We start from the raw sequence: 18,165 nt of genomic DNA on the forward strand, positions 1-18,165 counted from the left end.
TTGTCCTGGCCTAGTGTGCTTTAGGCGAGGTACAGGTTAAGTGCAGGGTGCAAGGCTGTGGCAGGGACTCCTCTGTGTTAACAGGACAAGCGGGTCATGGACCAATCCACATCTTCTTTTTACTTAAACCTCCCAAAACAATACGGCCCTTAGGAGGGGCCACACCTTACAGACAAGTGAGTCATGGTCAGGGGTAGAAGAAGTAAACAGCGTTGCCAACCCTCAGACAGCTAGAGATACAATTGCTTAAAACCAGGGGGATTCTGGGATGACCTCAGGTCACCGAGACATCCAGAGGGTCTGACAGGGTCCCCACGAGGCCCACTGGGGAGTCCTCCTGCACGACCACTCTCGAGGCTCCCCTTACGAGCTGTGACAGCTCCCTGCTCTGGAACTCCAGCCCATCCCTCATGCGCCCAACATGACAAGGCTCAAGGACTTTGCTGGAGTGAGGGTTCCCCGCTGCCTGATGCAGTGGGTGCGGGCAGTGAACTGGTCTGAGCAAGTCTCCTCACACTCACGCTAACAGGCAGCAGGCTTCATCTGAGAGAGGAGAGCATGGGAAAAAAACCACAAAAGAACCCAGGACCTCCGGGCTGTAGTCCCAGGTCTTCCCCTAAATGGCTTTCCCTGTCAGGGGCATCCATCGCACCAGGCTTACTAAGCTGATGGTAACGGAAGCCCCTTCTCTATTCTGTAGGAGCAGAGGAAGGACTCAGGAGAACACTCACCCTGGCAAGGGCACGGAAGCCACTGAGGTTTCTTCAGGAAAGAAGGGGAGGAGCTGCGCACACCCCGTTATCCTCCCGGAGAGCGAGTGAGGGGCTAATGTCTGAGAAATGAAAGGAATCGAGCTGCTGTCTTCTCTGTACAGGGCTGTCTTCACTACAGCATTCTCCTCTGGGCCACTCAGAAACTGGCCCTCCTAGGAGAGAGAAGGATGGGGGGAGAGACACGGAAAAGGAGACACCTCGGGCCCTTCATACTCATGGCAACGATGCCTCACCCCTTCTGGTATTTAGACTTTCTCACAAGGAAGGCTTTGCCTCTAGCCCTGGCTTTGTGGGCAGGTTGTTACGGCAGATGATGTCCGCTCTGCTTAATGTGGGTCACTGAGGCCTACAGGACTTGCCCATGTCCTCAAAGCCCCCCAGGAAGGGAGAGGTGCAGCTGGAGACTCTATATGGGCTTTCTAAGGGGATATTTTCTTTCCCAGATATCAACCAGGGCATTTGAGCAGAAACAAGCCAATTCCTGAACTTGTCTTGGACCTGGGGAGGTAGGAGGAGGCCCCAGAAGGGAGATAAGAGGGAAAAGCTTTCTTCAAAGCCAGTTTCCTGTTGAGCCCTCAGTAGTGAGGCGCTTTCTCTCCTGGGGCCTTGTTAGTGGGGGCCACTGGGACTGTGTCTTGGGGATCCTATAATGATTCTAGAGGTGGTGGGAGATGAGCCCTATGATGCTAGCAGGACTACTGGGAAGGTGCCTATCAACATGATTTTCTAAGTCCGGCCCTGAGGAATTGAGAGGCCTGGTGAAGGTGGCAGGTTAATGAACAGAAGCTGTGGGAAGATGTAGGCGTGTGTTCCTCTGACTCCTCTTCCAACTAACACACGCTCAGCCAACATTCCCTCGCCTAAGAGAGAGGGCTCCTTCTTCTCCCACCAGGGAGTTGTGGTGCAGTAGAAAAAGCAGAATAGACAAACCTGTTCTTCTGATTATTAGTGGTTTGACTTTGTACAAGCTGCAAAGTCAGTTTTGGGGCCTCTGTTTCCTCATCTGTAAAATGAGATATCCTTCCTCACAGAGCACTGCTGTGAACATTACATTCATTAAGTTGCTAATAGAGGTTCAACAATTTATCTACATATGAATTGATAACATTTATGAGTATCTGTGGCTGGGTGTGGTGACTCAAACTTGTAATCTTAGCACTCTGGGAGGCTGAGGCGGGGATCGCTTGAGCCCAGAAGTTCAAAACCAGCCTGGGTAACACAGTAAAACCCCATCTCTACAAAAAATAACAAAAATTTGTCAGGCACAGTGGTGCGGGCCTGTAGTCCCAGCTACTCTGGAGGCTGAAATGAAAGGATCGCTTGAGCCCAGGAGGTGGAGGCTGCAGTGAGCCGTGATCGCACCACTGCACTGCAGCCTGGGCTATAGAGTGAGAATCCATCTCAAACAACAACAACAAAACAAACACAGACAAACAGAAACCATTTATGAGTGTTTGTCATGTACATGGTAACATGCTAAGAACATAACAAGCCTGGAGTCTATCAGTCTTCACAAGTCTATGAAGTAGATTTTCTTTTTTTAATATACTTTAAGTTCTGGGGTACATGTGCAGAACGTGCAGGTTTGTTACATAGGTATACATGTGCCATGGTGGTTTGCTGCACCCATCAACCTGTTATCTACATTAGGTATTTCTCTTAATGCTATCCCTCCCCTTGCCCCCCACCCCCCAACAGGCCCCGGTGTGTGGTCTTCCCCTCCCTGCGTCCATGTGTTCTCTTTATTCAACTCCCACTTATGAGTGAGAACACGTGGTGTTTGGTTTTCTGTTCTTGTGTTAGTTTGCTGAGAATGATGGTTTCCAGCTTCATCCATGTCCCTGCAAAGGACATGAACTCATCCTTTTTTATGGCTGCATAGTATTCCATGGTGTATATGTGCCACATTTTCTTTATCCAGTCTGTCAATGATGGGCATTTGGGTTGGTTCCAAGTCTTTGATATTGTGAACAGTGCCACAATAAACATACGTGTGCATGTGTCTTTATAGTAGAATGATTTATAATCCTTTGGGTATATACTCAGTAAGGGGATTGGTGGGTCAAATGGTATTTCCAGTTCTAGATCCTTGAGGAATCGCCACACTGTCTTCCACAATAGTTGAATTAGTTTACAGTCCCACCAACAGTGTAAAATTGTTCCTATTTCTCCACATCTTCTCCAGTGTCTGTTGTTTCCTGACTTTTTAATGACAGCCATTCTAACTGGTGTGAGATGGTATCTCATTGTGGTTTTGATTTGCATTTCTCTAATGACCAGCGATGACGAGCTTTTTTTCATGTTTGTTGGCTGCATAAATGTCTTCTTTTGAGAAGTGTCTGTTCATATCCTTCGCCCACTTTTTGATGGGGTTGTTTTTTCTTGTAAATTTGTTTAAGTTCTTTGTAGATTCTGGATATTAGCTCTTTGTCAGATGGATAGATTGCAAAAATTTTCTCCCATTCTGTAGGTTGCCTATTCACTCTGATGATAGTTTCTTTTGCTGTGCAGAAGCTCTTTCATTAGATCCCATTTGTCAGTTTTGGCTTTTGTTGCCATTGCTTTTGGTGTTTTAGACATGAAGTCCATGCCCATGCCTATGTCCTGAATGGTATTGCCTAGATTTTCTTCTAGGGTTTTTATAGTTTTAGGTCTTACATTTAAGTCTTTAATCCATCTTGTGGTAGGTAGAAGAATGGGCCCCAGAGATATCCAACCTAAATCCTGGAATCTACTTTATATGGTAAAGGAGACTTTAAAGTTTGAGATCTTGGGATGGGGACATCACTCAAATAATGTACACTGTACTAATTAAGTAATTTCTCATCATCCACCCCCCTCCCACCCACCCACATTTCTGATACATGCACAGAGTGCAGAGTGGTCAGGTCAGGGTGTTTAGGGTTCCCATCACTCAAATAATGCACATTGTACCCATTAAGTAATTTATTCTCATCATCCACCCCCCTCCCACCCACTCCCATTTCTGATTTTCCATTGTCTATCCTTCCACTCTGCAACAGTATTGTGTCTATATCTCTGCTGAGATTTTCATTCCTTGAAAACATGTTTAATTTTTTACCTAACTTGGGGTAATTATAACAGCCATTTAAAATTTTCGTCTGTTAGTGTCAACATCTAGTTCATTTCAGAGTTGGACTTGCTGGATTTTCTTTTCTCTGGAGAATGTGTTGCATTTTCTTGATTCTTCATATATTAATTCTGGACTGTATCCTGGACATTACGAATATTCAGTTCTGCTGGAGATTCTCAATTACATTATTTATCACGTGTCATTTCCCATGTTTGATAGGTAATTCTCTTGGTGAGGCTTGAACTGCAAACTTGCTTCGTGGGTGGCAGCATTGGTCTCAGTTAAAATATTTTTACTTTTGCTGAATTTATGTTTTTTTATTATATATATAATATCAATATACTGTATATGTAATCGAGCTTATATTAGATTTTATAATAATAAAATTATTGTGTTGAGACAATTGTTATCTACTAGGAAAAAATTAGAACATACATAACAATAAGCTCTAAATATATTAAATATTTGACTTAAAAAGAAATGTAAAAATACTAGAAAAACATCAGACACATATTTATACAGCATTTAGATGAAAAAGCTCTTTTTCCTAAGCATGACATAAAACAAAGAAGATAAAGTTCATAAAATATAAAATTAATTTGGGCAGCAGTTACTCTACACAAAATTAAAGACAAATGGGAAATTAGGAAATATGTTAGCAACATATATGGCAAAGAATTACCATTTTAAAACAGAAAAGGTTTCTACCAATCATTTACAAAAAGATAAACTATCACCAAAAGGGCAAAAAAAAAAAAAAAAAGACAAAAAAAGAAAAAGAAACCTGCAAAGAAGAAATACAAATAACAAATAAATACAGTTATGTGCTGTATAATGATGTTTTGGTCAACAAAGCCTGCATACATGGCAGTGGTCACAGCAATAGGCTATTAACGGGCTATTTCATATAGCCTAGGTGTTCAGTAGGCCATACCACCTAGGTTTGTGCAAGTACATTCTTACACAGGGATAAGCGATGTTCGCACAACACAATCACCTAACAATGCATTTCTCAGAATGTATCCCCGTCGTAGAGTGACACATGACTGTACATAAAAATGTGTTCAACCACACCCATAATCAAAGAAATTCAAATTAAAAATAATACAGTATTTCATCTAGTTTTCAAATATAAAAAGATATATATAACATCCAATGAGGTCAAAGATGTGAAGCAACAAGCATTCGCATACACTGCCAATCTGGATGTAAAATGCTGTACATTTTTTGGCAAATACAAAGGCAGAATACTTATTAAACTTTAACTTTGCATTTGTATTTCTGATAGTGAACATGTACTTATACACAAACACACAAACTACGTTCATGAACTTAGCCACTGGAAATAATTTCAGATATTCAGATAGATATATAAATACTAATCTCAGTATTATTGGCAGTTGCAAAAACAGGAACTAAATTACATCAATGGGGTGTGGTTAAATAGATTATAATTTTACATAAATGGAATATTATGCAGCCTTTAAAATGGGTAAGATAGATTTGTAGGCTCACATGTAAGAATTATACTATGCAATATAGACAGAGAAAAGTCAGATTACAACACAGTATGGTTTTGAATGTGGGTGTGTTTGTGTGTGTGAGTGTGTGTTTGTGTGTGTTCATTTGTCTGGAAAGCTAAACATGAAACTATTAACAGTAGTTACTTTTAAAGATAAGATTACTGTGCGGATGGTGCGGAAGGGTGGTGATGTTCTGTACTGTTTGTACATTTACAACATGATGTATTACATGGATAATAGAATTTTTAAGTGGCAAGGAGATTTCCAGTTTGAAATATAAAAGGGGAGAAAAATTCCAAAAGAAACAGAATCTCCCAAATTGTTAAAGAAACCGTGTGATCCTGGAGGGTGAACAGGGACCTGGGAATCAGGCCTTTGGCCATTCTCTATGATGCTGGACCCAGTGGCTCCATTCCACCCTAGTGACAAGGCCAAGACAGAAATCTCTCCTTGAGGCTTGAAGTAAAGAGCCAGCTGAAGAAATGCCAGAGGCACCAGATCTCTGGAGATAAACAGCAGGCTCAGTTTTGCTGCAGGGGTTAAATGTACCAAAAGAAGTGATGGTGGAAGGTGTGGTAGCTCTCTCAGGGTAAACAGATACAGTCTTTCTATTCATTCAAACTAACAGACTCGGAGAAATCTCGCAGTGGAAGAACCTTAATATAACCTAGTGCTTTTGGTCAAGAACAGACCCAGAGGAACTCATCAACTTATTCAAGGTCAAGTGCGTCGTGAATGAGAGAAGGGATGAGATGAGAACCACATCCCAGGTCTTCCCCAACGGTCTTCTTGACCCTGGAAGAAGACTCACTCTTTGTGTCCCTGAAGTTTGTCTGATGATGCAATAAGAATCAGAAAAAGGCATCTTTTTCCTGTGTCTATTGACGCCGTCAGCCAGCATGACTCGAAAGGTAGGGAGTGTTAAGTTGAGCAGTTCGTCACAAATTTTGAGGACATTTTAGATACGTAGCTGGAGAAAATACCCAGCACTCTTTTCTTCTGTGTTTTCTCATCTAGTAAACCTTCTTCCTGACATCCTAGGAGCACCTCTGTTTAGAGAAAGAGAAAACAAGTCCTTGGTGTACTTTTTTTGTACACTTAGCATAACTTAAAATATCAATCACTTCCTTCTTAGTAGAGAAGATGGACTACAATGATGGCATCAGGAGTGCTGGAATTGGTTATTGCTGGAAAACATAGAATGGGAAGCCCACATCTCTCATGTGTGACCCACTTATTTTATGCCCCCGCTTTCTTCCTCTGATCTTTCAATAGTCTCAAGGCATCTTATCCAATTCCTCCATTCTTTCTCATTTCCCATTCTGTGTACCACGTTTGGTCCTAACCCCCTCCACTTGCAATTCTCTCCCAGTTCTCCCTATTCCTCATCTTTCCGCTTCATTTTCCCACCAACTCTCCTCCTCCAATCTTGTTTTGCTTCCCTCTTTTGTGTCTTTTCTCTTTACCTCTATCTTACCGCATCTATTCAATCCCTCACCCCCATAAAATATTATAGAGAAGCCAAGTCACAGGTGCCAGTCAAAGGAAAGTTTTAGGAAAATGCATTTGGAAACAGCAGTGGCACAGCAGAGTTGCCAGGAATGGGCAATGAGTCCTAAATGGGAAGCTGAAAAGATACAGCGAAATCATGGCTGGTTTAACTTCAAGCAAGTTGAGCTAATGCTCTGGGTCAGAGCCACACTCCCCTACTGAGAAGGGACATTCAGGGTGACTCCTCACCATATGACTTGCATTTATAGTTATGGATTATCTCAGCAAGGAGGTTTGGAGACTAAGAGTGAGAGTTTTGGAGAAATTTTCATATTGAGTAGTCTTGGATTTTTTGAAATATGTAAATAATGCTTAGATTATAAATTCTTATCTTTTCAAAAAATTTGAAACACATGGGAGAAAAAGATGAGGAAAATTCATTTTTGTAACATAAGATATATAATACATATTAATGGAGTTTTAGCATTTAGAAACAAGTCTGTGAGCTGCACACAGGTATCAGGTGCTCCAGAATTACTAGAGAATACATAATCATACAGCTTCCCCTCTGTCCCTGTCTATGCTATGGGGTCCTTGTTTAATGGGAATAGAAAGAGCTACTTTTTTGTTTTTGTTTCTTTTTATTTTTGCTTTTAGAGTTCTGATGGGAGAAATAAAACAATCCTAATCTCTAGACCTATGTTTTATAAACAGACCAAGCACACCTGAACTTGAGGGAAAAATATGACTTCTCGGGGGGAGTTTTCTGGGGTACTTCTGGCAACTCAGGCTGTAACCAACCAAAGAGTCATTCCTTCTGGAACATGAACCTGTCAGCACTCACAGCTTCCTAGGTTTCACCTCTAGCCAGAAAGGAGAGAACACGGTGCCTGAAGCTGAATTTGTCTAAGGGGCTGGCTTGGCAGATCCTATACACTCATTGCTTATAATTGGACAGGGCTGCTTTCAGAAATGAAAACTATTATTCCCTACAAAAAGTCCTTCTTACGCCCATGAAACAGAAACAGGTCTGAACCATTTTCTTCCTAGTTTCTGGCTCTAGAAGACTTTTCCTTTAGTACAAGACACAGGGAGAAAGGGTCAATTGAGACCTCCTCAAGCCAGTGACCGCCTCCCTGTGAGCATCCTCCAGATGGCACTCTGCACTTCAGGGTTTCTGAAGCTGTAGATGATTGGGTTCAGCATGGGATTGATGACAGTGTTGAAAATTCCAACAGCTTTATCCTTGTCTGAAAGCTTGGTTGAACCTAGTCGCATATAGTTAAAGATACCTGAACCATAGAATATGGCAACCACAGTGAGGTGGGAGCCACACGTGGAGAAGGCTTTCTTCCTGCCCTCTACAGAGCGAATTCGCAGGACTGCAGCTGCCACATGGATATAGGAGATGACAATGAGAGCCATGGGGGTACCTGCCATTATAAAACCCACAGCAAAAAGCAGCAGCTCATTGAGTTGGGTGCTGGAGCAGGAGAGCTGGAAGAGCTGTGGGAGGTCACAGTAGAAGTGATTGACCTCATTGGGGCCACAGAAGTTGAGCGTGGACATGGCCACAGTGTGGGTCAGTGCGTTGGTGAAGGCACAAGCCCAGGATGCAGCCACCAGCATCCTCTGGACTGTCTGACTCATGCGGGTGCTGTAGGTGAGGGGCCGGCAGATGGCCAGGAATCGGTCATAGGCCATGGCGGTCAGCAGGAAGCAGTCCACTCCAACGAACAGATGGAAGAAGAAGAGCTGGGTAAGGCAGGCCCCACAGGGAACTGCACGCTTGCGGGACAGGAGACGACTCAACATTGATGGAACAGTGACGCTGATGCACCCAACATCCAACACTGATAGGTTCCCCAGGAAGAAGTACATGGGGCTGTGGAGTTTGGGCTCCACCAAGACAGCTGCCAGGATGCTGAGGTTACCCCCGACCGTGACCAGGTAGGCAAAGAGGAAGAGCACAAAGACAACTGGCTGCAGCCCTGGCGCCTCCAGCAAGCCCAGCAGGATGAACTCAGCAATGACTGTTCCATTGGCCCCAGATTCTGGCTGCATGAGTTCCTGCAAAGAAACATCCAGGGAGGAAAAGAATCACTCCTCCCAATAATTTATTTACTCAAGAAAAAGAAACAGACCCCCTTCTACTTGCCCAGCCCTCTGCCACGTTCCCTCTGTACAAGTAAGGAATTTTGCGCTCCTTAGGCCACACTACACTTGTTTACTCTGTCGCTACATTTACCTGAATAACTTTATTTGCAGGCGTAAGCACAGGTAACATTACCACTCTGGACCTCCCTCCTCCAACCCGCCCCCCAGCTGCAAGAACCTATTTGTAAAGATTATGAAAGACAAACCCTTGGGAAAAATAAGCAAAAAGTGTACTTCTGGTTTGAACATGGCCGAGTAAATCCAAAATGTTCTCTTCTCAGAACTTATCTCTTTCCAAAACAAGCAGAAAAATAAACATACAGATTCTATCTTCAAAGAAACTAGTAAGTGTCCACAACCCAAATCCATAAACTAGATTGGATGGATTCAAGAACAGTAAATATCAAATAGGAGAGTGACAAGAAGCAGAGAGAGGAAATCCATGACTGTAGAAGAGTTAAATGAGTATAATTCTCTTTAAAAAAAAAAAAAAGGGTGGGTAGGGGAGGGCAATCAATAAAAAACAAAACCAAAGCTCTTGTTTGCAATAATGGGTATATGGTGTAAAGTATGGCACCATAATCCTCTGTGACCCTGAATTGGACTCAAGAAGCAGAGAAAAGGCTAAATGAAGACTTAGGTACACAGGCTATAGATAAAGCATAAAACTGGAGGCAAAAGATAGAAAAAAATACATCAGTTCTAACAGTTCTAGTTACCTGTCTGCATTCATTACACACAAATAAAAGCTAAAATAATTTACCTCCAATTCTGAATCACAAGGTAGGTTCCTGCTAGTCTGAAACATGTCTTAGCTTTGCAAGATACAAGCATCTTGTGAATATCTAGTTTGGCAAAAACTCATGTCATTTAAGGATTAAAACAAACCTGCATAGCATATAAACAAGGATTCTACAAGAAAAAAGAGGTAAATAAACAAGAAAGACAAATGGATGATAAAACTCACTCCATCAAAGAATGTTGCCATTGAACATATGAAAACTGTTACCTAACAAAGACATGGAATCAACCCAAATGCCCATCAATGACAGACTGGATAAAGAAAATGTGGTACATATACACCACGGAATACTATGCAGCCACGAAAAAGAATGAGATCATGTCCTTTGCAGGGACGTGGATGAAGCTGGAAGCCATTATCCTCAGCAAACTAATGCAGGAACAGGAAACCAAACACTGCATGCCCTCACTTATAAGTGGGAGCTGAACAATGAGAATACGTGTACACAGAGAGGGAAACAACACACACTGGGGCCTGTCATGGGAGGGTGGCCGGGGCGAGAACATTAGGGAAAAGAGCTAATGCATGCTGGGCTTAATACCTAGGTGATGGGGTGATAGGTGCAGCAAACCACCATGGCACATGTTTACCTATGTAACAAACCTGAATGTCCTGCACATGTACCCCAGAACTTAAAAAAATAAAATAATAACAATAAAAAAGAAAATTGTTACCAAACATTTCAGCCTCTCTAAAAATAAAATTAAAAAAAAACTTAAGGAGGCATTTTCCGGTATAAAATAAGAAAACAGAGTAAAAATATAAGAGCTGAGGGAAGGGATTGCAAGAAAGATAAGAAATATGAGCTGGAAGAAGAAAGAAAAGATGTTAAAGAAATGTAAAATTACTACACCAAAAAAACCAATATTAGAAACAATACATGGAAAAAAATTAGATGCAGGAACAGTATTTTAAAAGATGACAAGATGCAATGAGAAAAGAGAGAAAATGACAGATATGAGAAAAGACAAAGGAGATCCAATCTATGTACATTCGAGTTATCAAAGGAGGAAATCAAAAAAGTGGAAAAGAACAATTATTTAAAACTCAATTTTAATTAAAAAATTACAGAAACACTTGAATTTACAATTCAAAAGTGTACACTTTGTCCCAGGAAACATTCATGCAGAATGCCAGCATTGTTACATACCACTGGGGTATCACTGAATATCAATGATTAAAAAAATGGATAGCCTAGTCAAAAAACAGACAAACAAAATCCTGTCAATTCTAAAGGAAAGAAATTAAGGTAGCATATCATTTCTCCAAAGTAACAGTCAAAGTTGGAATGTAATGAAGAACATGCCTGCAGTCTCCGGGGGAAGAAATGTGATCCAAAATTGTTGAAACTATCTAGACTATTATTCAAATATAATATTCATATATAAAGTTAAGTTGGCAATCTGAGAATTCAAGGAAAGTTACAAACATTAGCCATTGTTGAAAAAAGCAGACTTCAGAGTTTTGTTTTGTTTTTTTTAACAGCAGCTTTTTTAAGAAACAGACTTCAGTCAACAAAAAGAAAAATAGGAACTCTGCAGTCTATAAACTGGTGGTTAATATTAAATGTATTTAACGATAGGTCTAAGACTAAAACATTTGTGAAAATTATAAGTATGAAAGAAAATGTAAATGTTTTTAAAATCTCAAAAGGTAAAATGTTTATAATTAGCAAAAAAAGGAGATAGGAGGATGTATGTGTTGATTTCCTCATCTTCTATAGCTGAATGTTAAAAGATGTTATTTAAACCTGATAAATTACATAATGGGGGTATAAGTACACAAATCGGCATAAAAGAAAGATTAATATAACATAATCAAATAAATTACATGGTATAGGAGAGAGAGAAAAGGGAAAAGAAACAGGAATATACTAATTTCATTGTGCTTATACCAGGGAATTAGTAGACACTGACTAAAAACAGGGTATTGGAACTCTACACAAAGTTACAGTTATAAAAGTAACCCTAGAAAAAAATCTCCTAAAATATAAGAGGAAGCATGCATACAAAACAAAGACAAATGTAGCCCTTACAGTGAAAGGCTATTTCAAAACAATAAAAACAAACAGTATAACATAACAGAACAAAATTAGTACCAAACACACTTACAATGATAAAGCCGAGTGGGCCAAGCTCATCTAGCAAAAGAAAAGAATTTCAGGTTGGATCTAAAAAATACAACTCTAGGCTGATGCCAAAATATACAGCCAAAACCAAGTTAATTAGAAAGGGTGAAAGGTAAAGGAATACCAGTCAGATGTAAACGAAAATAAAGCAGGGATCATAATCTTAATATAAAATGTGTTTGAATTCAAAAAAGTCAGTAAATGAGGAAAAGAAGAGCATTTTATAAGGGGTGCAAGAAGATGTAATAGGTATGAAAACGAATGTCCTAAGTATATAGCATTGATACGTAAAGCAAAAAGCACAGGACGTTCAAAGAGAAATAGTCAGAAACAGGGTAACAGTGGATTTTAGTGACTTTCAGTCCATATAAATTTAAGTTGGCAGAATAAAGGTGATGAAAACCTCAATATTTTTCAAGAGGTAGAACCAATTGACATTGTACAACTTCCTTAAAGTGCCCATGAAACATTCACTGCCCAGAAACAGCATATATAAAACCAGAAATTCAGCAAACTTCAAAAGAACAAATAATACAAACAATAATATATGATCACAGCCCAGTGGAAAGAAACATGATTTTAAAAATAAAATCCAATATTTAAAGAAATCCTTAAGAAACGGTTGGACCAAACAGAGAATGAAAACTAAAACTAAAGAATATCTGCAGGAGAAGAAAAAGGAGACAATGACAGCAGCACATTTTAAAAAATGGATTAAATCAGTGTTCAGAAAAGAATTCGCAGCCTTAAATGAGTATATCCACAACAACGAAAGAATTAAATGATCCAATCAAGACATTAGAAAAGGAACCATAAGAAAAGTCATAATAAAAGCAAAACTTGAGTAGAAAGAAATACAGAGCTAATAAACAAGTTCAAGAAATCTTTTATGGGGAGGAAAAGGGGTACATAAACTTGTTAAAACTTTTATTAATTCAATCAATAAAAAGAAAGAAAATACAACTGTATAAAACAACAATTTATAAAGGAAAATAATCACAGTTACATTAAAAGATTAAAAAATACTTACAAAGTCACTTTACCGCAATCTATATTTTTTGAAAAATTGGACATAATTGGTAAAATATGATTAAAAATCATGTGAAAACTTGCTCGAGAAAAGTTGAAAAAATTGAAACAAGCTAATTACTATGGGAAAAAGATACAGAGAAAGTTGTTCAAAAAGGGACTCCATTCCATTACACTACCACCAACATTCCGCCATCCCCACCAAAAAATGGAAAAATTGTGTTAAACTTTCAAGGAATCATTTTTTCCAATGTTACTTGACTGTACTGGGATATTGAAGAAGGAAAGCTTTTCAAATTACGTTTATGGAAGGGGCATAACATCTGGTTCTTTTCTTTCACTCTCTGCTCCCTCAGCCAGTAGCTGCCCCCTCTGGGCCCCGCAGAGATTCCCTTTTCTACACAGGTTCATTTTATATCTGCAATTAAGGCAGAGCAGCAGTTACGGACACCAGGCAGAGCTGGTGGAAGCCTCAAAGCTAGAATCCCAAATTAGGTCCCCATAAGGTGGTGGCTGTCGGATTTGGGAGATGTTGCATAGGGTGTCTCCTAAAAATTCTTAAATCAACAATTCCTGTTGTATCACCCTCTGAGTCTAATCATCGACTTAGAAATCATTCACTATAAATACTCTGTGAATTGACATATCTATAGGAACAGAACAACTCCCTTACATATTAAGTAATTAATTAAACTACCTCTCATTTGCCCTTTCCCATCCACTTTAACTCAGGTTGTAAGGTTTTACACCCTTTGATTCTGTATCTTCCCATCTTTGTTCTAACCATTTACTTTATCTGGAACATCCTCTAACTAATTCTAAGTTCTCAAATCCTTTGGCTCAATTAAAATGTGCTTCCTCTGTAAAGGTTTTCCTGGTCCTGCCCCATCTCATATTCCTGTCCACTAAACTCTGCGGCACTTTAATTGTATACTTTACGGCTCTTAGCTCTGTTAACCTCTCACACGGACATTTCTCTATAGAGCACACCTCCTCTACTCCATTGTGGCTTGCCAACAGATTTCTGCCAAATTCAGCTTTGCATTCTTAATGCCTTGTGTCACACTTTGCATACAGTAGGGTTCAATATTTCTGAAAGAAAGAAATAAACGAACTTTGAAAGTATGACCGTAAGAGCAACAATATTTCAGTAAAAGGGAGCATCAGATTGGGCTGTAGGAGTTGGGAAAGGCTTTGTGGATGAGCTGGAGTTTGTGCAACACGATAAAAGATTGATACGATTTAAGGGAGGTGCAAGTGTGAGGAAAAGGCACAGGAGTACTGCTGTAGGTGTCTCTGCTCCCTTTATCTAGATGGCGTGGGGTTTCTTTGTTGTTGTTCTTTTTTATTAGTTTCTTCTAGAGTCAAGATAGATGGGGTGGTTCTGAGGACTCATTTGGGAATAGTTAAGACATTAGTTAAAACAATCCATTCACTGAGATGTCTTTTTGATAGAACATCTCAAAAGAATTTGGCAATTAGGAATGGCAGACCCTATGAATAAATAAGAATAGGCTAGAAGAGTACACCCCACAGAGATGCCATATAACCCTACAAGAGTCTAGGATGAACACTGGTCTATGTTTCCAAGAAGCCTGTCTTACACAGGATCACAGTGATGACCTCACCTGTAGAGGCTCACCTGGATTACCACTCTCAGGCATCCAGCTTGAGGCTCAGGCTGCCCTTATTGAGTGATCCTGGATCCCTGCTCCAACATTCCAACTAAGTCCTTTATGCATCTGATGATCGTGACTCAATACAACCCTCTGTTGTAGGAACCTGGTTCAACGTTGCTCCCCGAGGAATGGGGCCAGGCAGGAAGGTTGGATTCTCTGACTGCCCTCCTACTCACTTCAGTAAAAACAGAAAGCAGGCTTCATCTAGGAAGGATGGGCATTGGCAACGTGCCCTGGCATGGGAGAGTCCCAGATCTTTCTCTCACTTGATATGTTATCTCGAACAAGACTCTCTTTCTCTAGTAGGTCCTCCATGAAATAAGAGATTTGACCCCTTGGTAACAACTCAAATGCCACCTCTGTTATTAGGGAGCAGAAGGGGGCCCCCGGAGAGTCCTCACCTCGTTATGGATACAGAGGCCAGCAAGGTTTCTATTGAAGGGAAAGGAAGCGGGTGAACCACTGTGCAGGCCTTTGCTCCAGAGAGCAAAGAAGGGCCATATATGAGAAAACGAGTGAGCCAGAAATGAGATCATCCAGTCATCTACCCACTGCCGTGTCAGCCTCTGGGGACCTCAGAAATTAGCCCTTCCAGGAAGGTTCGGAGGTTTAGGGAGCCACAGAGCAATAAACAACCCAAGCTTTTAATGAACCCAATAATGATGCCTTATGACTTTGTGATGCTTTTGATTTTCTCAAAGAGGCCTCCCCTCCAACTCCTTACTGCACCCCTCATATTAGTTTCATGGGGGTAATTAGGGAGTATTAATAATCCCATTTATCATACCACACCAATGAAGTCCAGAGAATTTATTCATCTTCACAAAGCCACAGTGGATCTAATGGCGGTGCTGAGGCTAGAGTAAGTATCCAGACAGAGCGTTGTTCTCCCAGATTCCTCTCGGAACAAGAGTTCTGAGCAGACAGAGCTGACTCTCAGGCTTGCCCTGGAGGTGAGAAGGAGGCACAAGAACGGAGACAAAAGGGAGAAGCTTTCTCCAACCTTGGCTTTCTAATGAGTCCTCAGGAATGCAGTGCTTTCTCCCTCAGGACCTTGTTAATCGGGGGCACTGGGGGGCACTGGGATTGCATCTTGGGGACCCCATCATGACTCTGGAATTGGTGGTAGAAGAGCTGAGTTCAGTTAGGAGGGACCAAGCGGTCCTGAGGGATGTCTCTTCCCACTGTAATTCTCTAGGCCAGGACCTTAGAAGTTGAGACTCTTGGTGATGAGGTTAATGAACGGCGAATGTGGAGAGGTTGCCGAGCCCTCCCTCAATGTCCTACTCCCTGTTCAAACAGGAAGTGCCCACCATGATGGAGACCTTGCATTTCCTTTGCTGCAAAACCTCCAGCCCTTCACACTTCCCCAGAACAGCCTGGTAAGAAAAACACTGACGTGGTGTACACTCACACTTGCTTTTCCAGTGACTGACGGCGTGCCTTAGGACCAGCTGCTCAGCAACTCTGGCCTTCCATTTCTTCATGTGTAAAAACAGAATAATATTTCCAACCACAGAGGGTTGGTCTAAGAATTAAATAAAATAATAGTTAAAGCACTTGGTAGGGGATCAACAAATATTAATACTAATAAAATGGCAATCATTAATATTTGCTTTATTTTGGTGCATTATCTTAATTTTCTGGACAACTCTTTGACATGGCTTTGTTATTTGCTCCACTTTGCAGAGGAGGAATTTGAGGCTCGGGGAAGTTTAGTAACTTACTTAATGTTACCTATCTAGGATGTAGCAGAGCTGGACCTCAAGCCACAAAGCATGATTTTAACAACTTTTCTATAAGACTTTCCCTTCCCTCTTTTTTTTTTTTTAAATCTGCTTCAAAAAACAACTGTTATGACATCATCTGATCACTGTGACTGTCTCTGCCCTCAAGACTCTGACTTTTGTGCCAGCCTTTTCAGCTTCTTCTAGCAAATGTAAATTAAAATCACAATGGAGGCTGGGAGCAGTGGCTCACGCCTGTAATCCTCACACTTCGGGAGGCCAAGGTGGGGGGAATCACCTGAGGTCGGGAGTTCGAGACCAGCCTGGCCAACATGACAAAACCTCATTTCTACTAAAAATACAAAAATTAGCTGGGCATGGTGGCACATGCCTGTAATCCCAGCTACTCGGGAGGCTGAGGCAGGAGAATCACTTGAACCTGGGAGGCAGAGGTTGCAGTGAGCTGAGATCACGCCACTGCACTCCAGCCTGGGCAACAGAGTGAGAATCGGTCTCAAAATAAATAAATAAATTAATTAATTAAATAAAATCACAATAGAGACACTATTTTACATGTACTATTGGCCTAAATGAAGAAACGACATAATATCAAGTTTTGATGAAAATATTGAGCAACAAAAATTTTTTTCTTTTTTTTTTATTATACTTTAAGTTCTAGGGTACATATGCACAACGTGCAGGTTTGTTACCTATGTATACATGTGCTGTGTTGGTGTGCTGCACCCATTAACTCGTCATTTACATTAGGTATATCTCCTAATGCTGTCCCTCCCTCCTCCCCCCATCCCACAACAGTCCCCACAGTGTGAGTTCCCCTTCCTGTGTCCATGTGTTCTCATTGTTCAATTCCCACCTATGAGTGAGAACATGTGGTGTTTGGTTTTCTGTCCTTGCGATAGTTTGCTGAGAATGCTGGTTTCCAGCTTCATCCATGTCCTTACAAAGGACATGAACTCATCCTTTTTTATGGCTGCATAGTATTTCATGGTGTATATGTGCCACATTTTCTTAATCCAGTCTATCATTGATGGACATTTGGGTTGGTTCCAAGTCTTTGCTATTGTGAATGGTGCCACAATAAACATACGTGTGCATGTGTCTTTATAGCAGCATGATTTATAATCCTTTGGGTATATACCCAGTAATGGGATGGCTGGGTCAAATGGTATTTCTAGTTCTAGTTCCGTGAGGAATCGCCACACTGTCTTCCACAATGGTTGAACTAGTTTACAGTCCCACCAACAGTGTTAAAGTGTTCCTATTTCTCCATATCCTCTCCAGCACCTGTTGTTTCCTGACTTTTTAATGATCGCCATTCTAACTGGTGTGAGATGGTATCTCACAGTGGTTTTGATTTGCATTTCTCTGATGGCCAGTGATGATGAGAATTTTTTCATGTGTCTGTTGGCTGCATAAATGTCTTCTTTTGAGAAGTGTCTGTTCATATCCTTCACCCACTTTTTGATGGGGTTGTTTGACTTTTTCTTGTAAATTTCTTTAAGTTCTTTGTAGATTCTGGATATTAGCCCTTTGTCAGATGAGCAGATTGCAAAAATTTTCTCCCATTCTGTAGGTTGCCTGTTCACTCTGATGGTAGCTTCTTTTGCTGTGCAGAAGCTCTTTAGTTTAATTAGGTCCCATTTGTCAATTTTGGCTTTTGTTGCCATTGCTTTTGGTGTTTTAGACATGAAGTCCTTGCGCATGCCTATGTCCTGAATGGTATTGCCTAGGTTTTCTTCTA

At 40.9% G+C, this 18,165-nt stretch overlaps 1 protein-coding gene across 2 annotated transcripts; it reads right to left on the reverse strand.

Annotated features, from left to right (window-relative positions):
- Positions 1-4,310: 4,310 nt before the first annotated feature.
- LOC468152 (olfactory receptor 3A1) lies at positions 4,311-16,204 on the reverse strand. 2 transcript variants are annotated; one of them, XM_054671213.2, is made up of 5 exons: positions 16,091-16,204; positions 15,464-15,623; positions 13,988-14,089; positions 8,174-8,951; positions 4,311-6,439 (listed from the first exon to the last, which is right to left on the reverse strand). In XM_054671213.2, the coding sequence occupies exons 4-5, from the start codon at positions 8,943-8,945 to the stop codon at positions 6,312-6,314; spliced, it is 900 nt and encodes a 299-aa protein (XP_054527188.1). In that variant the 5' UTR covers positions 8,946-8,951; positions 13,988-14,089; positions 15,464-15,623; positions 16,091-16,204; the 3' UTR covers positions 4,311-6,311. The 2 variants fall into 2 exon arrangements, with proteins under 2 accessions (XP_054527188.1, XP_054527186.1); XM_054671211.2 differs by lacking the exon at positions 4,311-6,439 and having other exon boundaries at positions 7,537-8,951.
- Between the last annotated feature and the right edge of the window lie 1,961 nt (positions 16,205-18,165).

This window comes from Pan troglodytes, chromosome 19 (genome assembly GCF_028858775.2).
Source record: "Pan troglodytes isolate AG18354 chromosome 19, NHGRI_mPanTro3-v2.0_pri, whole genome shotgun sequence".
Taxonomy (NCBI): Eukaryota; Metazoa; Chordata; class Mammalia; order Primates; family Hominidae; genus Pan; species Pan troglodytes.

Excerpts from the sequence above, each read along its gene's own strand:
- LOC468152 (XM_054671211.2), bottom strand. The coding sequence starts at position 8,945 with ATGCAGCCAGAATCTGGGGCCAATGGAACAGTCATTGCTGAGTTCATC.